Source organism: Eleginops maclovinus, chromosome 22, assembly GCF_036324505.1.
Source record: "Eleginops maclovinus isolate JMC-PN-2008 ecotype Puerto Natales chromosome 22, JC_Emac_rtc_rv5, whole genome shotgun sequence".
Lineage (NCBI taxonomy): Eukaryota > Metazoa > Chordata > Actinopteri > Perciformes > Eleginopidae > Eleginops > Eleginops maclovinus.
Genome location: NC_086370.1, coordinates 15913049 through 15936115, shown reverse-complemented (window position 1 = coordinate 15936115; position 23067 = coordinate 15913049). Strand labels below are relative to the sequence as shown.

The window sequence follows — 23067 nt, the reverse complement described above, 5'->3', positions numbered from 1 at the left end:
AGGCACAACAGAGGGAATAAGAATTGAATGAAGTTGATTTCTTTGGATGGGAAGGTGAGGAGAAGATTGTCTCGCAGAACTCGGTTTATTCAGGTGTGATTAAAAAATGTAGGTCAGGCAACCGTAGCGACGAGGAACCACATGAAAATCATCAATACCTCGCTCATTCACACTCTGAAAAGACTTTAACCCTTTCACACAGTTTTCATCTTTTCAACCCCATTGAGCAAATTACCTTTGACACACACAATTTTTGAAGCACTCATCATTAAGGGTGTATATTCTCCAAAATACATGTTCATTTGCCTTTTCAAAAAAATATATAGCCGCAATAGCAAAGTCGTAGATACAATGGTGTCCTCAGTTGTTCTGAGGTTTGAATACACAAGAAATTAAATCAATGGTTTCTTTGTGTGGATGTGTGACAGGGAAAATGGGGGGAATTACACTAGCTTGTGCAATTATGTGAGTCAGAGATATAACACAGACAGAGAGAGAAAAGAACAAGAGAACATAATATAGTGAAACTAAAACAATAGCTGCACTTGTTTCTTAAACACTTTGTTGTTAACATTGAAGCATCTCCTGAAGAGGCCAGTTGATAGTCAGGCTTTGTTGACACAAACTGGACTGACAAATACATGTTTGAATTAAAATATATTAATAAAGCAAGGAGGACGGTGCTGATCCTCAGGCTTCAGCCGTGATTGATTTGTTCTGACTGATTGATTGATTTAGTTCAAACAAGCAGTGAGTTGGCATTTTCTCTCACCCTTGATAAAAATCAAGGCCGACCAACCGTAACATTGAAGCACCTCAAAGGCATTACTGATTAAGTAAATCACAACAGGCACATGGGCTCATGCTTTTTCCTCTAGTTATACATGGCATAACGTTTTTATCTCTAGTGGATCACCTTGAAGTTTTATGTATGTCTGAGTAAATGTGTCCTTCTTCTAAATAGAACGAAAACACTTTCTGTTGGGAAAGAAATAAGGCTTTTTTACTCAATCATCTGTTTCATTCCCAAAATAGGTTTTTCAGAAACAGAAAAGACACTTTCAATACTCTGCTTATTCAGAAACTTCTCTCACATAAAAAGTTAGAGATTACAGTTGAGTTGAGATTCCATTTTCTGTTTTTATTATGTTCCTGCCTAATTGCTTCATTCTTAAAAAAGAATCCACTGCAGTTGTTGGAATCACAAAGTAATATGATTCTTCCCCTTTAAAAATGGAAGGCCTTTCACTGAATCACCCAGATATGCCAGACGTGAGGTTTTGGGATGTAATCAAAAAAAAGGCTTGTTCTAAAATGCCACACTCGGATGCTAACTAGACCTGAAGCTGTTGATTTCACAGCTTCACAGCGTGCTGTGCTGCTGGGCACAGAGGTGTGGGTGTGACACCGGGTGGAAAAAAAACAACCAAATCTACTGTGGCCTGTGTTTGGCAGCTGCTCCTTTAAGCTCACACACACACACACACACACACACACACACACACACACACACACACACACACACACACACACACACACACACACACATTCACACACATCAATCTCTTCTGTCACGGTATCCCTGCCTGTCTCCATGGTAACCCCCTTAAACTACAGCTGTCTGATGGAGGATTGACTGGGGTAAGTTACTGTGATTCATGTATTTTAAATATTTGCATATAGGCCAACATACACACAAATGCAACTGCAAAAGATACATTAGGACAATTGTTTGTAATAACCATTGACTTCCGGTTTCCCTTTCCTCTGTACGTACTGTGTAATGACACCAATTTATTCTCAATATCATCTCGCATTAAGAGAGGTGATATTTTTTCTGAACTGAAATTACTTCCATAAATCCCTCAGGAAATATTTCTCTCTTCTCTCTGCTCTAACAGACCCAGGTGTATTTATACTGAGTGACATTTTGTAGTAGATGTCCACATTAGAGACAGGTTTATATTGATCTGGGCTGATAAGGGGACGGGAGATTGATCGTAATTTGTGACAGACCTATTTCCTAAACTCGTAAGCCTGCCTTTCTAAGAATGCCTCGGGCCAGACAGAAATAAAATAATGAATACGACCTGTTTCCTGTGGCCCGACAAATCAATGCACGACACAGAGATAACTGGCAGCTCTGAAGAATATAAACTAAATAACTGAGACTTTGTTTTTCAAAATGAAACATCTTTGGATCTAATAATCCACTGATGTAAATATATACTATATTGAGATGTTACATTCAGTTCGGTGTCTCGGTGGGTGCTATGACACATGAAAAAGAGTTACTGTTGATTCAAAACCAATCAAAAAGAGATTAAAATCATTCTTTAAGATAAACTTCACTATGACAATATGTCAGGCCAACTTTACTCATGATTGTTCTCTAGAAGCTGCGTGTGTGTGAGAGGGACAGACAAAAGGCAGACAGATATTTAGACAAGACACACAACATTTAGAAGGAGGGAACATACAAATAATGTAAAAACACTTGCGTAACAATTGCAATGTAACGCTTCATAGAAAATAAATAACCTTGAAGTAACATCATCACAATGAAAAGGTCATTTCTCTAAGTGGCAGTTTGCAGCCTTTGTGAGCTGTAAAGGTTGTCTGGCATTGGCCTTGAATTATTTTAAAGCAACATGAGACATCTGACAGAGCTTTTAGCAAAACTGCAGGTGCATCTGTCACAAAATAAACAACAACTGCCAAATTATTGCTGCTGTGTGGTCAAACAGAATACATTATGAGGCAACATTTGTCTATAGTGGTAAACAAACCGAAGATCATAGACATATGGCATGTATGTTAGTGTTGACGACTGAAAAATTTATATTTATGAATTTATTTAAATATACTCTACTATACTGAGTATTTATTTTATTAACAAAACCTTTGTATCCCTCTGGTTATCAGATTATTTGAATCAACTGCTGTCTGATAATAAAATACCAAAAGCCTTATGAATCATATGTTTTATAGATTGCTTTCATTTTCCTATTATGCCAATAAAAGGTAAAATGACTCATTTGATACAGTATATAATACATGGATTTCACCAGTATACTGTACTGATGCCTTTCTGCAAAAAAAAAAGTTCCCTGAAAGATTACTTTGCATTTGTAAAAGAGAAGACAAGCAACTGACTTTCCCTGCTGCTTTAGAAGGACTCATAACCTACCGCCTGCAATGCATGTCGTTTTGTGACAACAGTGTCAAGAAAACTTGACTGTAATGATAACAGGAGAATATCTTCACAGCAATTGAAAGAACAGTTTTGTCAGCAAAAATGTACATACAATTGCAACTACTCATTCTGAAAGAAGAAGGTAGCCATCTGGAAAACCTTTTTCTTATGTTTTCAAATGATAGACATTTTGGATTGATTTAGCAAAAAAGGGTTTATTGAGTGACTTGTTTAAACAAAGCAAGACAGACAGGTATATATGTCAGGCTGTGGGCTATGGAGTGTCAAGGTTTCTGCTCCAGCTGGAGACAACACCACATGATGTAATGGGACAGGGTCGGACACTGGCTTGAGAGAAGAACTGTTTTTTCTTCTTTTGTTGAAAGTGAGAGCCACTTAAAGCAGAACGAAGCAACCTCAGTCTGTCACATCTTAATCACAGTAGAAGTCAATGTTCTGAAAAAAAAAGGTTTATGTCAGATTAATGTTGACAACCACCTATCACTCCAGAAACAGAAAGTATGCATTAAAGGTATTACATATATAGATATGTTTTGTATAAAAGAGATGAATATACGCACAGTTGTGGGCATCTTAACGGTGTTTTCAATAAACGTCTGAGTCTCGTTCACCATAGTTGCAGGGAAGTATCCAACGATGCCCATCTGGTCCACATAACGCTCACTGTAAACCTGCCAGAAAAAACAACATGTTCTCTCTAAACAATTAATATGCAACACATTATATATGCTTAAGACGTGTAACCTTCCTTACTAAACTTCAATTCATTTGAAATGTATGTTCATTTCAGTTACAATGACATTGCATATTTAACCAAATGTCTTTCTTGACATTTTGCTCTTGTTGAAAAGGAAAGCCAGTACAATCCTATTTGTTTCTAACAGCTGCTGCATGTTCTCTCTTGCATTTAGAACTGATTGTAAGCTGCACTCAGTAATAAATGCACATACACTTCCAGACCAGAAGACTCCGGCTCCCTCCTCTGGTATGAGTTTAGAATACACATAAACCATCTGACCCAGCTTGAGGTTGATGAATCTGCAGTCTGGAGCTACGAAGTCATCCAAGACTGTGGCCATGGATACAACATCTAAAAAAAACACAGAAAGCAAAAGAGGAAACAGGATAAACACATTTACAACTACTTATCAATATCGTGCATTTGATTGCATGATTTAATAGTTTTGAGGACATACACTGCTCCATGCTTCTCTTCAATGCTCTCACTTACATGAGCATTCTGCATCTCCACACATCTTGTTGTCTGCTAGTTTATCCATCTGGACGGCACTCGCAGTCTGCTGTAGAAGTCCCACACAGAGCAGAATCACCAGTGGATAACTCATGCTGACAGAAAGAGCTGAACCAAGAGATGGCTGTTTGTGTATGAGTGTGAATGTGGACGTTTGAAGAAACTGGAGGCTGGAAAATTTCCATAACAGTTCTCTCAGTCAGGACTAAATGGGCTGAGCCCTGACACAGTGGCTGGCTGACCAATCAGCATACGATTTCAGAAATGCGACACTGTGAAAGTATTCATTTCCCACAGGGGAGTTGGCTGACTTTTCTTTGATTTTGGTTTTTTTGAACGGTTTGTCTTGAGCTTTGTGCATAAGTCCATGTGTTAAAAAATGCATGATGTTCTTTTTACAGTATAAGGGATTTTTTTGTTGCTGGAAGAAAAATCTAAAGATCCTCCTGAGTTGGAGTGCAACTTATCTTCAATTATTTTAGAAAATGTAGAACTAAGTTATTTACTTTTCTGTCTAACTAACTTCTTCTTAGATGCAATTCTAAAAGCTCGAGATCAAATACACAAGTAAAACTAAATTGTAAAAATGCATATGAATAAATATTTAAAAAATAACTGCACAGGATGTGATAATGTTGTGGAATTCAACACTAACTTTGTGTCATTTCAAAACCCCTGGCAAAGCTTTCTGGAAACAACTTTTGAAGAAATCCTAGACTATTCATTTGCAAAACAAATGTGTTAAACAAATGTAACCAAATCCAGTCTAAGATACATTTCAAAAAGGTCTACACATTCAGAAAATGTTTAAATAGTTAAAACTACTTAAGGAGTGATATCCACATTCTGAACTCCCTCTAATGTACTTATTTTTGTTATTGCACCCTTTCTGTCCACTCAAGAGGAGTCAGATGTCCACAGATTTTTGAGAAATATAGGGATCATATATTCCCACCAAACACATGATGGTGCTCTTGGCCTAAAAAATGTAACCACTCAATAATGTGTTATTATTTTTCTTTAAGTCATGAAGGCAAAACAATGACAGTCTGGCGAAACCAGTGTTATTGTTGCAATACTGTGGGTGTTTTCAAAGTGTCAGACTGTGGGACTCTCCTCAGAGAAACCTTGGAAAAAGACACCACCTCAAGTTTGTTGCTTGTTTTGGGATCTGGGAAAGTGTTGATGTAATCTTTGTTTGATAAGTATTGTAATATTAATGTCATCATGTGTTACTTCCATTCACTTTCAAAACAATATGGAGCCTCCTTCTACTGAAATGTATGTTGTATTGTTGTTGGATAGGCAAGATTATACCTCTTAATATGTACAACATTAATGGATAAACCAAACAAATGCCTATGGTTGGGACTAAGCCTTTGTCCTGGGTGTATTATAAAACAGAAAGTAAAATAATGTCATCTACATCACACTGATGATGCTGTAAACAGGTATGTTTGAGTGAGTTAATGAAACATACTCTTTATGAGAAAATAACCCCAGCTCGTTTTGTATCGAACCTTTTCTGTGTTACTAGTGCGAATATTATATTTCCGCAATGTTATGAATATGTAGGTTTACAAGTCAAGAAGAAAAGCCTCAAAATGTTACCTATGGGTCAAATATTGTGATATTGTTATGTTGATGACATATTTTTTATCTTGTGTCATCAGCTTTTGGAAGTGACCTTTCTAAAGTCAGTCTTCGTAAACAAGTGATAAAGTATTTAGTCTGATGCAAACCTCTGTAAAACGATGTTCAGCTATGGTTGGACGCTGTGAGAACCTGCGTAGCCAGGCTGGCGGGGTTTAAACCTACAAACAGTATAGAATTCGGAAAACAAATTCAACCGCCCATTTGCTCTAACTAGTTAAAGGAATCAAGCGCACCGCATTGACATTTAGAGCTATGACGTAAGCACACTGTAAGCTCAGAGAGTGGGTCTCGGACGGTGCTGTTATTGTTCGGTTTAAAGAGTTTGCGGGTGGTCGGTCGGTCCTTTGTTTTTATTTGTGGGGGTTGTAAACTACCACTAGCAGAATAACTCGTGCCAAAAACCATCACCTGCACGCCTGGGCTGAGGTTTATTTGAATGATATAGCAGCATTTCAACCAGGTAGTGGTAAGCTTACAAGTCCCATAAAGTAGCTGATGGATGCGCGGGTATCGGAGTTATTTGGCTCAGGAAATGACTCTGGAGCTCAAGAGGTTGCATCCAACGTTATGCCGGGAAACAGCTATGGGGTAGCCCTCAAAAAGTCATATTTAAAGAACCACAAGAAGTCCAAATCCCGATTCGCTCGCAACTTCAAACCAAGCAATAACCCACCATATCTACCTCCGGAGGTAAGCCTGCAATTAAGCCCACAACTAGCCTCACGGCTAGCTGAAGCTATTATACTTTACGAACCAAAGTATGCTAAAAATGAACGTACTTGTGTCCATGTTATCGCATTCAAACCCTAATTCAAAAATATTCCAATACATCCCCTGTGTGCTGGGTCGGATATACTTCCTTGCCTTGTATTGGAAAAGTCAACACAGTGACACGTAGCTTGTCGGTAATTGAAAGGAAAATGAATTGGATGCATACTTTCGGCTTACATTAGCAACGTGGTGTAACAATTCTCGTAACATTGCAAACATTCCTAGTAGTTCTACAGTAAATAGAACAATGTTTTCAATGAACAGCGGCTTGAGGGCTAGCATTATGCTAGCTAGCTAGCAGAGGCGGAACAGCTGTGTTTGTAAACAGGGGGCGGTGTGTATTCTGTGGAGCCAAAGCTAGCTAATGTTACTATTACTGTCCCTGGCATTTACTCAGTCCTGTGTACACACTGATTACTTGTTTATAACGTTAATTACCTAAAATTACATAACAGTTACTTGACGTTGAATCTCTCAAAAACATGAAAACTGTTAGTTCTGTTAAAATAGTTCTGTTGACCTCAAAACTAAATTAACCCAAAGCCAAATTAAAGCAGTTTATAGATAGCTTTATGTATATATTTTAATAATATAGACTATCTAGGGCATCTTTTCTCTTAATGTAAGTATTTTGAAGGCTCTATGGTCTTGTCTGTATGTGTTATGGGATATGTCTGGACATACCCCATGGCCTCAGTTCTCACATCTGAAAACCATTGTTACCTGCTCCACTGTACTGCATTCACAATTTGCAGTATACATTTGACATACTAGCTAACTTAAAATATAGACATTTAGATATGCGTGTGCTTTGTCTAATTACACATTAAGTTTTTATGTATTAAGGCTAGCTAAGCAGTTTGTATAGTTCACGATAACAATCTATTCACAGAAGTGCACTGACCGCTCATTCAGTCAGATTGCTTTTCTTTGTGTGTTTAACAAATCAATAGCCTGTGTTTCAGTTCTCTTCTGTCTGACAGCTTTTGTTCCTGTTCTGTCTCTTTTTCTCTCTCCTTGTCTATCAGGCCGAAGAGGGAAATATAGAGTACAAGGTAAGCAAATGATTTGTCAATCCAGATTATGCTTTGTTATTCAAAATATATTTTGGTTTTCTTCGGAGTAAAAATATGTCAGAATAAGTGCAATCTTGCACAGTCTACCTTGAAAACTGAACACCACAATGGATAAGCTAGAGCATTTTTAGTATCTGGACAGCTGCCTTTTCTGCTACATCAACATGCAATATTGTATATCAGATTTGAATATCCCCAGCCCTACAGTAACTGTTCTAGTTATTTGAACTACAAGCATCTAACCACTGCTTAGGCCCTTTTAAATGTCTATCATCCAGGTTTAAGTTCAGCAGAAATTTCCATTGTCTTTTCTTTTTTCTAGCTCAAGCTAATAAACCCCACACAATACCGCTTTGAGCACCTGGCGACACAAATGAAATGGCGACTGCAGGAGGGTCGAGGGGAAGCTGTCTATCAAATAGGTGTAGAGGATAACGGCATGTTGGCGGGACTATCAGAGGAAGATTTGAGGACATCTCTAAAGACGCTCCATGAGCTGGCAGAGAAGTAAGTCAAGTTACCAAATTCACATTTTATTAGAAGCTTAGTGTATTGTCGCCCATTGGCCAATTTGGCCCAAATAAATGAATGCTATAACAAACACCTAATTAATTGTAATTACACATTTTATTTATGTATTTTTGTTTTGTTTTCTAACAGGGTTGGAGCTGACATCACTGTTCTCAGAGAAAGAGAGGTGGACTTTGACTCGGATGTGCCTCGTAAAATTGCTGAAGTTCTCATCCGCAAGGTGCCAGATGACCAGCAGGTTAGTAAGGCCACTGTGAAAACATGCTGTTGATTCGTTCACAATTCAAAAGTTAACTCTGCTTTACTCTGTTTATCCTGCAGTTCTTGGACTTGCGAGTAGCGGTAATAGGTAATGTGGACTCAGGCAAGTCCACTCTGTTAGGTGTCCTGACACAGGGTGAGCTGGACAATGGACGGGGGAGAGCGAGACTCAACCTCTTCAGACATCTACATGAGATCCAGACTGGACGCACTTCCAGCATCAGCTTTGAGATCCTTGGCTTCAATAGTAAAGGGGAGGTGAGAAAAGATCCAAAGGCAGAGAATAACTAATATTAATACTCACAGGAGTATATTTGATATTTTTTTTATAAATAGCAGCACAAGTTATCACAGGGTTTCATTAAGTAGTTCAGACAAGTTCATATAGAAAGTGTAATGCAATGTATTGTTAATGGCAAGCATCTGCATGTAACGTTAGTGACTGATATCTAGTCTGAGCTATATTTCAAATGAATACCGAGGAATATGGTAAGTCATTTAGATGATGACACTCAATACATATGTGCTTCTTCTCCCAGGTTGTGAATTACAGCGAGTCTCGGACAGCAGAGGAGATTTGTGAGAGTGCCTCTAAAATGCTCACGTTCATAGATCTGGCTGGTCACCATAAATACCTAAAGACCACCATCTTCGGCCTCACCAGCTACTGTCCTGATTTTGCTATGCTGGTCGTCAGCGCAAATACCGGCATTGGTGAGCATTCATTGGTTCATTTAGGTTTAATAATTGTTTGTTGAATTTAAAGTGTTGTGGTGTCTTTTTTGTGAGCCCTTTATCTAGTGACTATTTAAAAAAGACAAGTTGAAAGTTGATCCGTCACAGGGAGAGAGGCCTGTAATAGACACTTGCAGGGCCAGTCTGACGGAGAGCCTATGTTTGTGTACACTTTTAGTGGACTTGGCCAGCTGTGACTTTACATGTGATATCTGATCTTATGTAACCAACCACCGTTCTTCCACTGCCACTCTGCCCTGCTGTCCTGCTCAAATATCAAATCCTCTGACCTGCTGGAAGTCACTCTGTGTGTCTCCCTTTCTGCATAAAGCTGAAAATCTAACACTTTCAACCAACTTTTAACCGATGCATTTCTTGTAAAACATTTCATTCTTATCCCATAGAAGTTAATCAGACGACCTTTGCGTTGCGCCATCTTAAGTGGGTATTCATTGTCACGTTGATTTATTATTGGAAAACTAATATGGACTATGAATTCTGTATTCGTCATATGCTCTCAACAATCCAGACCTTTTATGATAACAGCAGCTGAGTGCAGGAAGCAGTTACCACTAAGATACAGAAAGGAATTTTGAAACCTGAGCAGTTCAAACTTGTGGGACAGGCTATGCTGCTCTTGCTTTGCGTATAAAGACACATTAGAATATTAGAATGCACTAATTGATAGGTTTTGTAAGATCGGAAGAAACAAAAGCAATCCTGTCAGAAGTGGGATTCGAACCCACGCCTCCAGAGGAGACTGCGACCTGAACGCAGCGCCTTAGACCGCTCGGCCATCCTGACGTAAAGCCGTCTGTGCGTAATCTCTTTCATGAGGGAGTGGCTTTGGAATGATCGGCATGTGTTCCCAGATAACAACACATTGCAAGCAACAACCTTAAATAACACGAGGTGATGAGGAACACTTATAAGAATGACTTTATTAATCCCAAACTTGGAAATGTTGTTGTTGCAGCAGCATAATACAATACAAGGCATAGAAAAGAATTAGAAATAAAAAGAAGGAATAAACAATGTAGACATCTCAAAGAAGAAATAAAAAATAAACTGGCATTAGAGAAAAGATATATAATCAGTTGACTATGAAGGTAAATAATCCATAAACTGTCAGACAAGTCAACTGAAATTGAAATTAACCAAATATAAAGCAGGATATTACATACATAATAGTGCAATGAATGGAATATTAAGTAAATATACGTTATTTCTGTTTGCTTCTTTTGAAATTGGCAAAGAGACATGTAGATTAAGCCTTGGTGAAAACACATGTTTCTCAGCACAACCGGTAGTCGTAGTAGTAGTAGGATAACCTGTAGAGTTTGCTGTGTTTGTGTGGGTATATGTTCTAAAGTGAACCAGGTTAGGGGAAATGGGGTTAAGAATGAGGACTTCCTTAGCTACATAACAGACAGAAAGGGGACACAGTGTCTGCAACCCTAGAGCAACAGCTTGAATGATCAAACTGGGAAATGAATATGTGTAACGCATAGGGCTACACATGCAGCAAAACAACTCGCTGTTCAGCTGATGAGGGGGAAAGGGTACTTAAGTCTCTGTCGACCTGTATGGGCCAGTCCCCTTGAACTCCTTTGGGATGTAGGTTGGTTTGAGAGCTATATTTGAACTGAGACCCAATCTCCATAAACATACACACTGTACCAATATCACTTTCTCTCACGCATCATAATCTACAAAGAAACACGATCCTCCACACATGCCTCCAGGACATTCCCGGTGAGAAGTCTGTGTTTAAAACCGAAACTATAAGGTTGAATATTCCTGTATTGATATCCTATCTTCCACCTCTGATGGCTACTATCATACGTCATGGTAAATTCAATCTGGTCTTATCAGTTTTTGTACATGCTCTTTTGTCCCTCGGACTCAAATTAAGAGACAGCAGATAAGCAGTGTCAACAGTCCTGTCCTTCAAGGATGTGGATTTCCCTGTGTCCAATGGGATGTTTGCTAAAGACACTCGATCCCTTCCTGTCCATTTATTGCAAATGTATCTGTGTATGAACGTCATGTACAATAGAAATCAATACTCCATTTGTGCTCTGTAAAACCATGCTTAAATATGTAAAGTGGATTCATTTAAGAAACCCTAGACCTAACGAAATCCCTACTTCCTCTCCTTTCTCTTTTCCAGCTGGCACAACACGGGAGCATCTTGGGATTGCCATGGCCCTGAAGGTGCCCATCTTCATCGTCATCAGTAAAGTGGACCTCTGTACGCGAGCCACCGTGGAGCGCACTGTGCGGCAGTTGGAGCGCGTCCTGAAGCAGCCGGGCTGTAACAAGGTGCCCATGGTTGTGAGCAGCACGGACGATGCCGTCACAGCAGCCCAGCAGTTCGCACAATCACCCAAGTATGAAAAAATGACATAAACATAGCTGAATGTTTCACTGAACTGTTTTGTGTGCCCCCTTTATAATTCAGAACTTGTATAAAAGTTCAAAGACATCCTTGCAAATAGGGCTGTAAGAATATCTTTGTCATCTATCATTGTATGTTATCTTTAGTCTAGATCAAGGGTGGAAAACATTCCGCCAAGGGCACAGCCCGCTATAGGGTCTGATCCGGCCCATTGGGTGACTTTCCTAAGAGTTAAATTGCAGAGATGTAATTGATTCCAGTTTTCCCACTTGGGGTCGCTCTGTTCTAAAAGGAGTTGCATGCCATATGTTCAATACCCTATTAAAAATGATACGTGCGGACATGGTTAGGCTACGGTTCATACAAGAGCCACCTTTGGAGTAGGTATTTGTCAAATATAAGAAAAGTGGACACGTGTTTTCAGAAAATACTAATACTTTAACACTAAAAAGAAAGGAAAACTGTTAAAGGTGTTATTATTTATAGGTTATTATGCAGTAGTTTTACTAGTCCAGCCCTCTTGAAAACAAAGTATGTGTACTGATCCCTTTGCTTTTACTCTCTGGCAGCATCACACCCATCTTCACCCTGTCCTGTGTGACTGGAGAGAGTCTAGACTTGATCAAGGTCTTTCTAAACATCATCCCTCCTCTCAGCAACAGTAAGGAGCAGGAGGAGCTTATGCAACAGCTAACTGAGTTTCAGGTATGGCCGTGTTGAAGTTTATTAGTGCATGGAAGTGATCAGCTGGTCCGTAGACACTCTTATTCACGTGTAAATGCATACACAGTACACATGGTTTGACTGACACCAGTGCGAATTATTACAGGTGGATGAGATCTACACAGTGCCAGAGGTGGGGACCGTGGTGGGAGGCACTCTGTCCAGGTGAGTGTGTAGAAATCTGTACAACACTGTTCTTTGTTGAGCATGGACTCTCTCTGACCCACTGTCCTCTCTGGTTGTGCAGTGGTATTTGTCGTGAGGGAGATGATCTTGTGGTAGGGCCCACCGACTTAGGCCAGTTCCACAAGTTAACCATTGAGAGCATCCAGAGGAACCGCTCAGCGTGCAGGGTCCTCCGGGCCGGCCAGGCTGCCACCCTCGCCCTGGGCAACTTCGAACGCTCACTACTACGCAAGGTCAGAACATTTGACTTGGCCTTGTTTTTTCCTATTCTTTCGTTTGAGCGTCTGAATATTTAGATTGTTTCCTCGGATTTTCACCAGACAAATTTGAGCTAGATGGATTTAATTAATTAATTAAAAGCAATGTTCACACATGTATAAAGCCCTGCACACACAGTGGAATTTAGACCATGCATCAAAGCCATCCTAGGAGATCAGTGTGGGTTCCGGTGCCTTACATACACTTTGTTTTCCTTCCACGTAAGACCTGAATTGTAATCTGTGTGTATGTGTTTCTTACTACCAGGGCATGGTGATGGTGAGTCCGGAGATGGATCCTACCATCTGCTGGATGTTTGAGGCTGAGATTGTGCTGCTCTTCCATGCCAAGACCTTTCACAAGGGTTTCCAGGTTACTGTGCACATCGGGAATGTGAGACAGACTGCAACTGTGGAAGCTGTCTGCGGAAAGGTCAGATCATCCTCAGAGCTACAACTGTCTGAAAGTTGTCCTCTAATTAAAAATTCTGCTTGCAGATTATGTGCGACAATTCAGTTTCTTAATGCTGTTTTGTTTCTTCCTCTTGTCTTCTCTTTACTTTACCACAGGAGGAGCTGAGGACAGGGGAGAAAGCAGTTGTCGTCTTCAAGTTCATCAAGCACCCAGAGTACCTGAAGGTAGGAGCTAAGCTGCTCTTCAGAGAGGGCGTGACCAAGGGAATCGGCCACGTCACCAAGCTGCAGCCCATCGCCCAGTACCGGCTATCCTCGAGCGAAGACGATGAAACCTTGAAACCTTGAATGAGGCTTAATGTTACTCCGAAAAAAACAACAGAAAACACCGTCCCACCCGAAGACAAGGTGCTTTATAAATGACTGCCTGCTTTCCCCAAAGACCACTCTGTCCTGTTCTCTGCAAATCCATCACTGTCTCAGGAGTCATTGTTTTATCACCCTGTCCCAAAGCCTTGCTGTCACCCTCCGCCTTCAGCCTTTTTTATCTTTTTAGTCCACGTTTTGGTGTAACATTTTTAAGAGTTGGTTTTCTTGGCACTGATAAGAGGTGGCCCCCTCAGCCACCTCTGTCACACGTCCACAACATCTACCAACATGATATTGAGTCTAAAAGAACACATAGTTGCAAGTGGCAGCTAGGAATGTGCTTTCACACAAAAGTGCTGTTTACAATGCACTCCTCTCACATATTTTTAAAAAGATCCTCACACACTTGCACTGAAACATAAATGCCAGCGTCGTTATATACCTTTGGCAGATAATTGTTTACAAACAGTTGCCAGTATGAGATGGGCATTATTGTGTTTCCTGTTTCATCACCCCACACAGTGCCTGATTGATAAAGAGTTCTTAGTAACCGCTGTTTATTTATTTTGGATTAAAGCAGATAAAACAAATAATTTCTGACACAGCTGGTCAGTTTTATATAAGCTAAACCATTTTGCTACAAGCTACACTAGTGCTGACTAAAGAGAAGTTCATGTAGCTACAGAAGCGCATTTGAGGCGTGCGGAGTAAGAACCTGACCGTTCCTGTGTCAGCCTGCCAAGATCATTCACATTGGCTCTCACTTTGCAACTGGTTTTGTCACATATGTTCAGATAGTTGTGTATTTTCTCTATCACAAATTATGCCTCAGGATAGGGCAGTGAGTCGACTCTTGCTGCCTGTCTTTAAGTGCTTTAGTTACTCAGGTTAGTTTAGGTAAGGTATGAGACAGCATTCCACTCACAGATCGAAACCCGAAAAGCTTTCTGTTGCTGACTTGGTGAGAAGGAAAATGAATAACGGGGTGTTTTTTTTCCAAAGAGATGATTGGTTATGGATTTGATATGATGTAAAGCTGCCTACGGATGTAGCTTTGTTTTAAAGCATTTCTGTTCGAAGTGCTTGATGTCGTCTCTTCACTTCAGTTACTGATGTCACTCACTTTGGGGTGTAACACAGTGCCTAATGGACCTACTGTTTTAGTAGTCTACCATTACACCCCAAAGCTTTACAACTTAGTAAACCAGTCTTATTAAGTTGGTGCTAGATTCCTCAGAACAGCTTTCGATGTTTAGAAGATTTAAAATGAATGCTAATTGCTACCCTTTGTTGAAGGCTGCTGTTGGCTTCTTGATGTCTTATTATAGCATGTTGTTTTGACGGTAGCAGTACATTCTGTCCCATTGACGGCAATGATAAGAGGCGTGACGGAAATGTGTGCTGTTTTGTTGCACACGCATTCTTGTTACGCATCATTTGTGTGCACTCAGAGAACTTACAACGCATTTCCACCAAAATATTTATAGCTTTTATGAGGGCTATCAGGTGTTAGTTTGTTTATATATAAGTGAGTATTTTATAGATTTCTAGTAGTTCCAGATTTTACAATATATATTCAATCACGTTTTCCACTGTTTTCACAGCCTTCTTTTGGTCACAAACACACTTTTCCGAAACTACTTTTAGAGCCTTCCTTTAACTCAAAATAAAGGTTCATTTTTATTTGGGTGAAATGCAATATTTATGTACAGATCCAGTTTGTGTTCATGATGTACATGAATAAAAGTTGTACTGTCTATACCAGGTGTTTTGTTGGGTTATGTTTTTAGTAAACTAACTTGCTCAGTGTTTTCAACCATGTCATCATACACCCAGCATTTAATCTACTGGCCTGTGACAAGGTCATGACTACATCCAACGGGGTTTTAAAGCTTATTTCATTTAACTGGCACTGCTCTTAATGTGTTACACGCAAGAGTAAATTCCCTCATTCAGCTGTGTTTTCAGAACTAAAGAGTTACCCGTTGGAGGAAAGTGTAAACAAAATGGGATGACTGAGCATAATGGTGCAATTGGACTCATGCTACTGGCAATCATGTATTTCAAATATATAATTAAACAATATCTACATCTCAAACAAACATTTCCTGTATCCCTTGAGCTCACAAGAAAACTCAATATTGATGTTTTTTGAGGAGTCCTGCTCTATATCTAACTGATTAGTGGCATCTGCTGGCACATCAGAATACTACAACACAAGGTACACGACTACATCATGTTAAAAAAAAAGACTTTAATAGGCTGGATTAAAAAGGTAATCCTTATCTATTAATTTTCCTTTATTTAAAATTGTAAAATGCATGTGCATGAATAAACACTTCCTGTAATTTATACATTCTTACAATATAAGGCACATCTTCAAACAGGTGTCCTTTTTATAAAATGGCTTTCGATTTTTTTAGGCACATTTAACTGTTTATTCACTTTAAAAATGCCACCCCACAGCACATCCTTAGCTCTTCTTGAAAAAAGAATCCAGAGTGCCCGCCCTTCCACCTTGAGAGCGATTCCGTTTCGGTTGTGGTCCTGACTGGCCTCTGGTTTTTGTCTTGCCACGTGTGGACTGGGCTCTGTGAGGAGTCAAGGAGGCATTGGAGGAAGGGGAAACAGTGGATGAAGAGGAAGAGCTTGGCGCTGAATACGTGGATGGAGAGAGTGACTTCTGGAGGTCCAGGGCGAAGTGATAGTCGTTGTGTTCAGGCATTTCCCAGACAGACACTTCCTGGCCACAGCGCTCACAGTTTATCAAGTCCTCTTTTGCCACGCTGAAATGAGGATTAGCCTCTGGATCAAACTCAGTTTCATTCTTCAACTCTTCACATGGTGACTGCAGAGAGGAGGTATGTTTTGCCTCGAGGTCTAACACAGCAGCAACAGTGTCTTCTGAGGCATTTTTAGTGTCAGGTCCAGGCTCATGTCCTGTTTCAGGCTTGTTAAAAGTTAAGGCTGAGACCCTTTCAAGGCTCTTCTTGTGGAAGAAAGAGGAAATTCCAGAATTGGGGTTGGCTGAATCATTTTTAGGGTGAGCAAACACAGAAGGAACAGGGACATTGGTATCAGCCTGTAACTGACTATCAGCAGCAGTGGTTTTGTTTGAGGAGGAATATGGAGAATCCCTGTGGAGCCTTTATCCTCGTCTACATCTTCTGTAACCTTCAGTCTTTGTTTCTCAGCTGCCTTTTTAAAAAGGGAATGGATGGTGGAGGATTGTTTGTCTGTGGAGTCAGTTTTCAGTTCAGAGGGTGTCTGGGTGGGGAGCTGAGATGTGGGGAAAAGACTCTGGCTTGAAGACACATCACTGGAAAGGAAGCCAGCAATGCCCCCTGCTGTTGGAGAGTCGCTAAATTTGCTAGCTGAGATGTGTAGCAGGGTGAGGGGTGGAGTCCTGGGCATGTGACGCAAGAGAGAGTATAATAAGTCACACAGCATTCCTTCAAACAATGACTTTAATTGTTTTGCAGTGTTATTAATATATCATAATTACCATGCTGCCTGGTGGTTTCCAGCTGTGTTTAGACTCTTGATAATGGCAAAGCTGTCACCAGATAGTTTGGTGGCTTCGTAGCGCACTAAAGCACAGCAGCGAGAGAAACTGCTTGCCCTCTTTTCCCCGAGCTGGCGTACACCAACCGTCAACAGCTTGGCAACCCGACCATTCTGTAAGAAAAGACAGCAACTGATGTGAAACCGTTATATTCATTGCAATCAAAAACCAGAGGAAACCACAATCTAGAAAACAGGTAGTGCAGCTGTAAGTTGGGAAAGTTGAACATTACACAACCAAACATAGCTCACCACTTCTCTGTCCTTGGTAAGCCTTTCCTCCAGCTCAAGGGCCAGCTGATAAAACCAATACTGTACCTACACAGACGTTACGAATCATTAAAAATGAAAATAATTTGCAAAAATGATATGATGAAAATTGCATATTTGTAAAAAAAAACAACAAGAATGTCTTTTTGTCATCATCAGATGGGTCAACTACAAAGTTTCACAACTTCCCGTCAATATAGACGAATTGAGTAATACTTAATTAACATTTACTTCCTGTAGTAACACAAAGCAAACAGTGATGTACCTGCTCTTTTGTAGCCAGCGATGTCTTCCCGGGGAAGTTTTTACTGCAACCAATAGACTTGGGAAGCTGTCTGGGTTTGACTGCTTCAAACTCAATCCCTCGACACAAGTCAAACAGCCACTGGCTGCAAAACAGAGAGGTACAATGGTGAATGTGCTTAGTAATGAGCATAGATGAAATGCTCAAGAGTTTACTTTTATCAAACATTTGTCTCTGTATGGAAATCTTTAAATTAAAAATGACTATTACCTGTAAAATTTTGACGGTCTAATATATAATCACTGCAAAGACTAAGGCTTTTTTTCAGCCAGTCATTGTTTCACCCTTTTGACCTGAAGTCATTTCTGCCCTCTTACCCAGTCTTTTCTCCAAAGTGCTGTCCCAGTTGAGCCTGAGAGAAGCGAGTCACCTCTCCCATGTTCTTTATTCCCAGAGTTTCTGAAATGGAGACCCCCAGCTTACCCCCCAGGTTACGGCTGCACACATGTGAAATAGATACAAAAGAAAGGTCAGTGTTTTGTTTTTAAACTTGTGACTATTAGAATATGAGGGAAAGGGGCAATGAGTATTTTGAACTCACATCTTGCCGATGGGAAGAGAGTTGAAAAGCTCTGTAACAGAGTCGAGAGGCAGAACCGTTTGTCGGTTGGGTTTGTTCAGACCACACGCCAGTTTAGACAGTACCTGAAAGTAGTAGGCAGTAAACGATAACCACAGCAAAGACCTTTACTGCTTTTAAAATGATCACATCAGCATATTTATAGAAATAAAACACAAGTGCTTTCCTACCTTATTGTGGGATATCCCTGCTGAACAGCGGAAACCTGTGTCTTTCTCTATGGCTGCCCTCATTTCCTCGACAATGATAGCCCCAACAGTGAGCAGCAGGTCTGCAGGGATTTGTTGCCCTGACAGAGGGACAGGTAAGGACGCCAGCCACTGCTGCAGACCCCTGGACCGCTGCTCCTCTAGGGACAAACATGACTCGGTTAAGGGGTTACATCCTACCTGAGTTTTTTGAGCATTTGTTTGATGTCACTTTTCAAAGCAGTTAAAAGTTATGCAGTTGATAAGTCAAAGTTTGGTTATAGAATACCTTTATCCAAGGCAGGATCCTCCACAGATTCTTCATGTTCAGGTACACTTTGTGGGTATCCCTGGATGTATGTTGCCCTCAGCTGGTCAGGCTCAACCTGTTTGTTGGTCATGTTTTTCAACCGCTGCTGAACCGCATCCGTCAGATCCATGTAGGCCTCATCAATGCTGGCTCTCTCAATCACAGCGAAGCGAGACATTACCTCAATCACCTCCACACTCGCCTCCCTGTAACTACACAAGGGTGAGTAGTAGATGATTTTACAACTGGTCATTAACAGTTACTATTCATCATACCAATTATTTAACTGTTTATGGTACAATCCCAGGAATTGTGAATAGTTTATATAACACATCACCCTCACTTACGGTGTCAAGTCAGCCTTGCCACGAGACTCACGCACACGAGCCACCTGCAGATCTGGGCTCAATATCTTTGCATCGTCCACCCACATGTTCTTCGTGACCCCTTGGGCCCTGGCCTCGTAGCTTACAGCTATGATACTAACAGAGGATAGTAATTAGCTCAGAACAGCATGTTTACAAACCACGACAACTGAGTCCAAGATATATGGGAGAAGAAGGTGGATGAGTGATTAACACAGAGACAGCCATGTAAATGAAACATGCACGAGACACTCTCATGCAGTCCAAACAAAGCAATGACTAGGAAGGAGTCATGTCAGTCAATAATAATATCAAGGAGATCACCTAAGTATAGTTATTATACTAAATTATTACATGTCCTGTCATTTGTCTCGGTCTGCAAGTGCAACTATTTTTTACTGTATTAGTTATGCTCTTACTACCTTTCAACATAGGCAGGGTGCTTTGGAGTCGCTATGATCACAACAATAGTATTTTTTCTACCACTTTCTGATATTGAAGTATTGGATGCACAACAGTCCTGCTTGGAGAGACAGTCTGGATGCTTCTGTTTTAGTTGCATGGATCATAAAAACAATGTCTGTCAGAAACTCACCCGCCTCCTTTCCACGTCTTGTACTGGGCCACAACACAGGACGTGTTCTTCAGAGCTGGATTAAGCCGCTGTTCCACCTGCACGTAAAAGCAGTCCATATCTACTAACGCTACCACTCTCTCCTTTCCGTATTCCATCCTTGAAGAGATATGTTAAATCAAAGTCTTCATCGATTCACTTAAATTAAACTGTCCGATGTTCATCTGTCGCTTTGTATTTACGCGCGGTAATGCAAAGTTACATACAACGTCATCAAAAGTCGACCGAAACAACATCAGCCTCAGGCTTAACCGGTTATTTTACAGTTAACACGACCAAAAGCTCTTAATGAATATTTGTGCTTCGGTAATAGTATGTTAACGTTTGTCTTAAAGCATCTCAAAACGGATTTCTTTACACATGTTATGCTTTATTTGACCTCAAATTGACTTGTTTGCTTAACCCCTCCCTCCAACAGCGTTTGTCCAATCACAGCTGGATACATAAGACGCGCAATTGCTGTCGAGCTTCAAATGTGTCAGCATGCTGAAGATGTGAGTATGGGGCTCAATATAGATATAGATAAAAACATAAATACCTATTTATACAGTGGTGTAAGAAGCACTAAGTACAAGTAATAATACTGCAGTGTAGAAAGACTCTGTTGCAAGTAAAAGTCCTACATTCAAAATGTTAATTAAAAGTGCAAAAATATTAACATTCTAAAAAAGATATCACTGGTTTTCTAATTACTGATGCATTCATGTGTCTATTATTTTAATTTAGCCGATGGTGAAGGATAACATTGATAACTTTTTATACTGCCAGATATTTCCATTATAATACATAATAATGTATTACTTGAATTAATGTTTGTATTAACCCTTCTCTTGTGTTTCGGGTCAAATCTGACCGAGTGACTTTGTTTTTTATTATAAATATTGTGCTTTTCATCCAATTACTTCAAGACCTTATGTATTCCTCCACACTAGGCCTCTGAACATATAATTGATGATCACCACTTGCAGCGCATTTTGAGAGATTTATTGAACAGTGAAACACCTATGATGTTCTCGGTCAGAATTGACCGCCATAGGAAATGAATGGGTATGAGTATATTATGTTCATCGTGCAGATGGAATACATCTCCACACACACACACACACACACACACACACACACACACACACACACACACACACACACACTCTCTCTCACTCTCTCTCTCTCACTCAGACACACACACACACACACACACACTTACATTTCTTGTGCATATGTCCCCCCCACACCTTCCAGACAAAACAGTTTATTCTAAGTTACGGGAACCTCTCACTTTCTCGCGCTGTAGGATACAATGCATCATATCTTCTCACAGGTACGAGCTCCGTGCCCATCAAGTAAGAAAAACCTCTCACTTTCTAAATGCCCCTCCCTTATTGTCTCTCATGCAGTTATATGTGTGCCTTGCTCACATTTGACTCATTGACACAATAAGTAAGTGAAAAATCAGGCGATTTTCTATCAGAGAGGCTCTGGACAAATGTTTTGAACCAGATGAAGAGGAGATTGAACCAGATAGAGGAAGATGTATCAGAAATGGAAGACAACAGCGATCCAGACTATGACGCTGACCAAAGCAAGAGGTGCGAGCTCTGTGCCCCCCCCGAGACAGAAAAACTAGCCAGGCCTGCCAGAAGTGCAATGCTTACGTCTGCAATGAACATTCCACCACATTTGTGCATTGTCAACTATGTGCATGAACACACACACACACACACACACACACACACACACACACACACACACACACACACACACACACACACACACACACAGAATGCTGAAGTTGATTGGCCCTGGTGGGTCCGGACCATATACTGTAGTCGAAACACAATGAAACACTGGCTTGCTTGTATCAAATCAATACATCCCCAGACATCATTGGAACAGGAATAATCTCAGCTACAACACTAAACATTTCCATCTCCATCTCCAGTAAACACAGCCTACATGGCAAACATTTTTATAATATATAGTAATGTACAGTAAACGCTATCTTTGAACTTACTGCAAAATTATAACATGAAATGCAACCATGTTCTCATTCTGTCTGCCTCCCCTTGATTCTACTTGTGTTGACTGTTCAAATGAGATATCAACCATCAAATTTGGATACAGGGTTCCAGAGATATCACTATGCAAAACACACCGGTAAACACTGGAAAATAATATGGGAAGGGCGGTATGAGTGAACGCAAGAGAAGGGTAATATAGTCACCATTAATTAGTTGGCCAATAGTTAGCATAACAGTGAGGTACAACCTTAATCTTAACAACAACTTATTATTAAATGTATATTTGGAGAAAAAAAATACCATAATAAATATAAGTCTGCATGTACTTTCACGCTTAGTTGATTTTCAGCATCATAACTTGTAAAATCTAAGGTTTTCAGGACAGGGATAGATCTTGATTAATTTGTAACTAATTTTTGACAAAGTACAGTGGGGCAAAAAAGTATTTAGTCAGCCACCAATTGTGCAAGTTCTCCCATTTAAAAAGATGAGAGAGGCCTGTAATTTTCATCATAGGTATACCTCAACTATGAGAGACAAAATGAGAAAAAAAATCCAGAAAATCACATTGTAGGATTTTTAATGAATTTATTTTCAAATTATTGTGGAAAATAAGTATTTGGTCAATAACAAAAGTTCATCTCAATACTTTGTTATATACCCTTTGTTGGCAATGACAGAGGTCAAACGTTTTCTGTAAGTCTTCACAAGGTTTCCACACACTGTTGCTGGTATTTTGGCCCATTCCTCCATGCAGATCTCCTCTAAAGCAGTGATGTTTTGGGGCTGTCGCTGGGCAACACGGACTTTCAACTCCCTCCAAAGATTTTCTATGGGGTTGAGATCTGGAGACTGGCTAGGCCACTCCAGGACCTTGAAATGCTTCTTACGAAGCCACTCCTTCGTTGCCCTGGCGGTGTGTTTGGGATCATTGTCATGCTGAAAGACCCAGCCACGCTTCATCTTCAGTGCCCTTGCTGATGGA

The 23067-nt window shown here is 40.2% G+C and overlaps 3 protein-coding genes and 1 non-coding gene across 4 annotated transcripts; 1 reads left to right on the top strand and 3 right to left on the bottom strand.

Annotated features, from left to right (window-relative positions):
- Nucleotides 1–3395: 3395 nt before the first annotated feature.
- LOC134858961 (otoraplin-like) lies at nucleotides 3396–4657 on the bottom strand. The gene is made up of 4 exons (XM_063875204.1): nucleotides 4449–4657; nucleotides 4168–4307; nucleotides 3778–3888; nucleotides 3396–3652 (listed from the first exon to the last, which is right to left on the bottom strand). The coding sequence occupies exons 1-4, from the start codon at nucleotides 4561–4563 to the stop codon at nucleotides 3629–3631; spliced, it is 390 nt and encodes a 129-aa protein (XP_063731274.1). The 5' UTR covers nucleotides 4564–4657; the 3' UTR covers nucleotides 3396–3628.
- Nucleotides 4658–6375: 1718 nt separating this feature from the next.
- On the top strand, nucleotides 6376–15608 carry gtpbp2a (GTP binding protein 2a). The gene is made up of 12 exons (XM_063874645.1): nucleotides 6376–6815; nucleotides 7925–7951; nucleotides 8295–8479; nucleotides 8633–8741; nucleotides 8825–9022; nucleotides 9304–9478; nucleotides 11673–11892; nucleotides 12470–12605; nucleotides 12730–12788; nucleotides 12871–13042; nucleotides 13335–13499; nucleotides 13637–15608. The coding sequence occupies exons 1-12, from the start codon at nucleotides 6621–6623 to the stop codon at nucleotides 13826–13828; spliced, it is 1833 nt and encodes a 610-aa protein (XP_063730715.1). The 5' UTR covers nucleotides 6376–6620; the 3' UTR covers nucleotides 13829–15608.
- Nucleotides 10221–10303, bottom strand: trnal-cag (transfer RNA leucine (anticodon CAG)). The gene has a single exon. It is a non-coding gene; the product is annotated as a tRNA-Leu (tRNA).
- A 3-nt stretch (nucleotides 15609–15611) lies between the features above and the next one.
- Nucleotides 15612–20418, bottom strand: polh (polymerase (DNA directed), eta). Its single transcript, XM_063874644.1, is given in 11 exon segments — nucleotides 15612–16985; nucleotides 16988–17255; nucleotides 17355–17527; nucleotides 17666–17731; nucleotides 17949–18072; nucleotides 18305–18424; nucleotides 18529–18632; nucleotides 18738–18916; nucleotides 19045–19277; nucleotides 19413–19547; nucleotides 20026–20418. Coding segments are annotated over 11 exon segments (2202 nt in total). The 5' UTR covers nucleotides 20163–20418; the 3' UTR covers nucleotides 15612–16322.
- Between the last annotated feature and the right edge of the window lie 2649 nt (nucleotides 20419–23067).

Bases quoted from the DNA above. Each gene is read 5' to 3' on its own strand.
- LOC134858961 (XM_063875204.1), bottom strand. From the start codon at position 4,563: ATGAGTTATCCACTGGTGATTCTGCTCTGTGTGGGACTTCTACAGCAG. The intron at 4,308-4,448 runs GTAAGTGAGAGC...TGTTTTTTTTAG, and splicing joins TGGAGATGCAGAATGCTCAT to ATGTTGTATCCATGGCCACA. The intron at 3,653-3,777 runs GTGCGTATATTC...TTTTTTTTTCAG, and splicing joins CCGTTAAGATGCCCACAACT to AACATTGACTTCTACTGTGA.
- gtpbp2a (XM_063874645.1), top strand. From the start codon at position 6,621: ATGGATGCGCGGGTATCGGAGTTATTTGGCTCAGGAAATGACTCTGGA. The intron at 8,742-8,824 runs GTTAGTAAGGCC...TTTATCCTGCAG, and splicing joins AGGTGCCAGATGACCAGCAG to TTCTTGGACTTGCGAGTAGC. The intron at 13,043-13,334 runs GTCAGAACATTT...TCTTACTACCAG, and splicing joins AACGCTCACTACTACGCAAG to GGCATGGTGATGGTGAGTCC.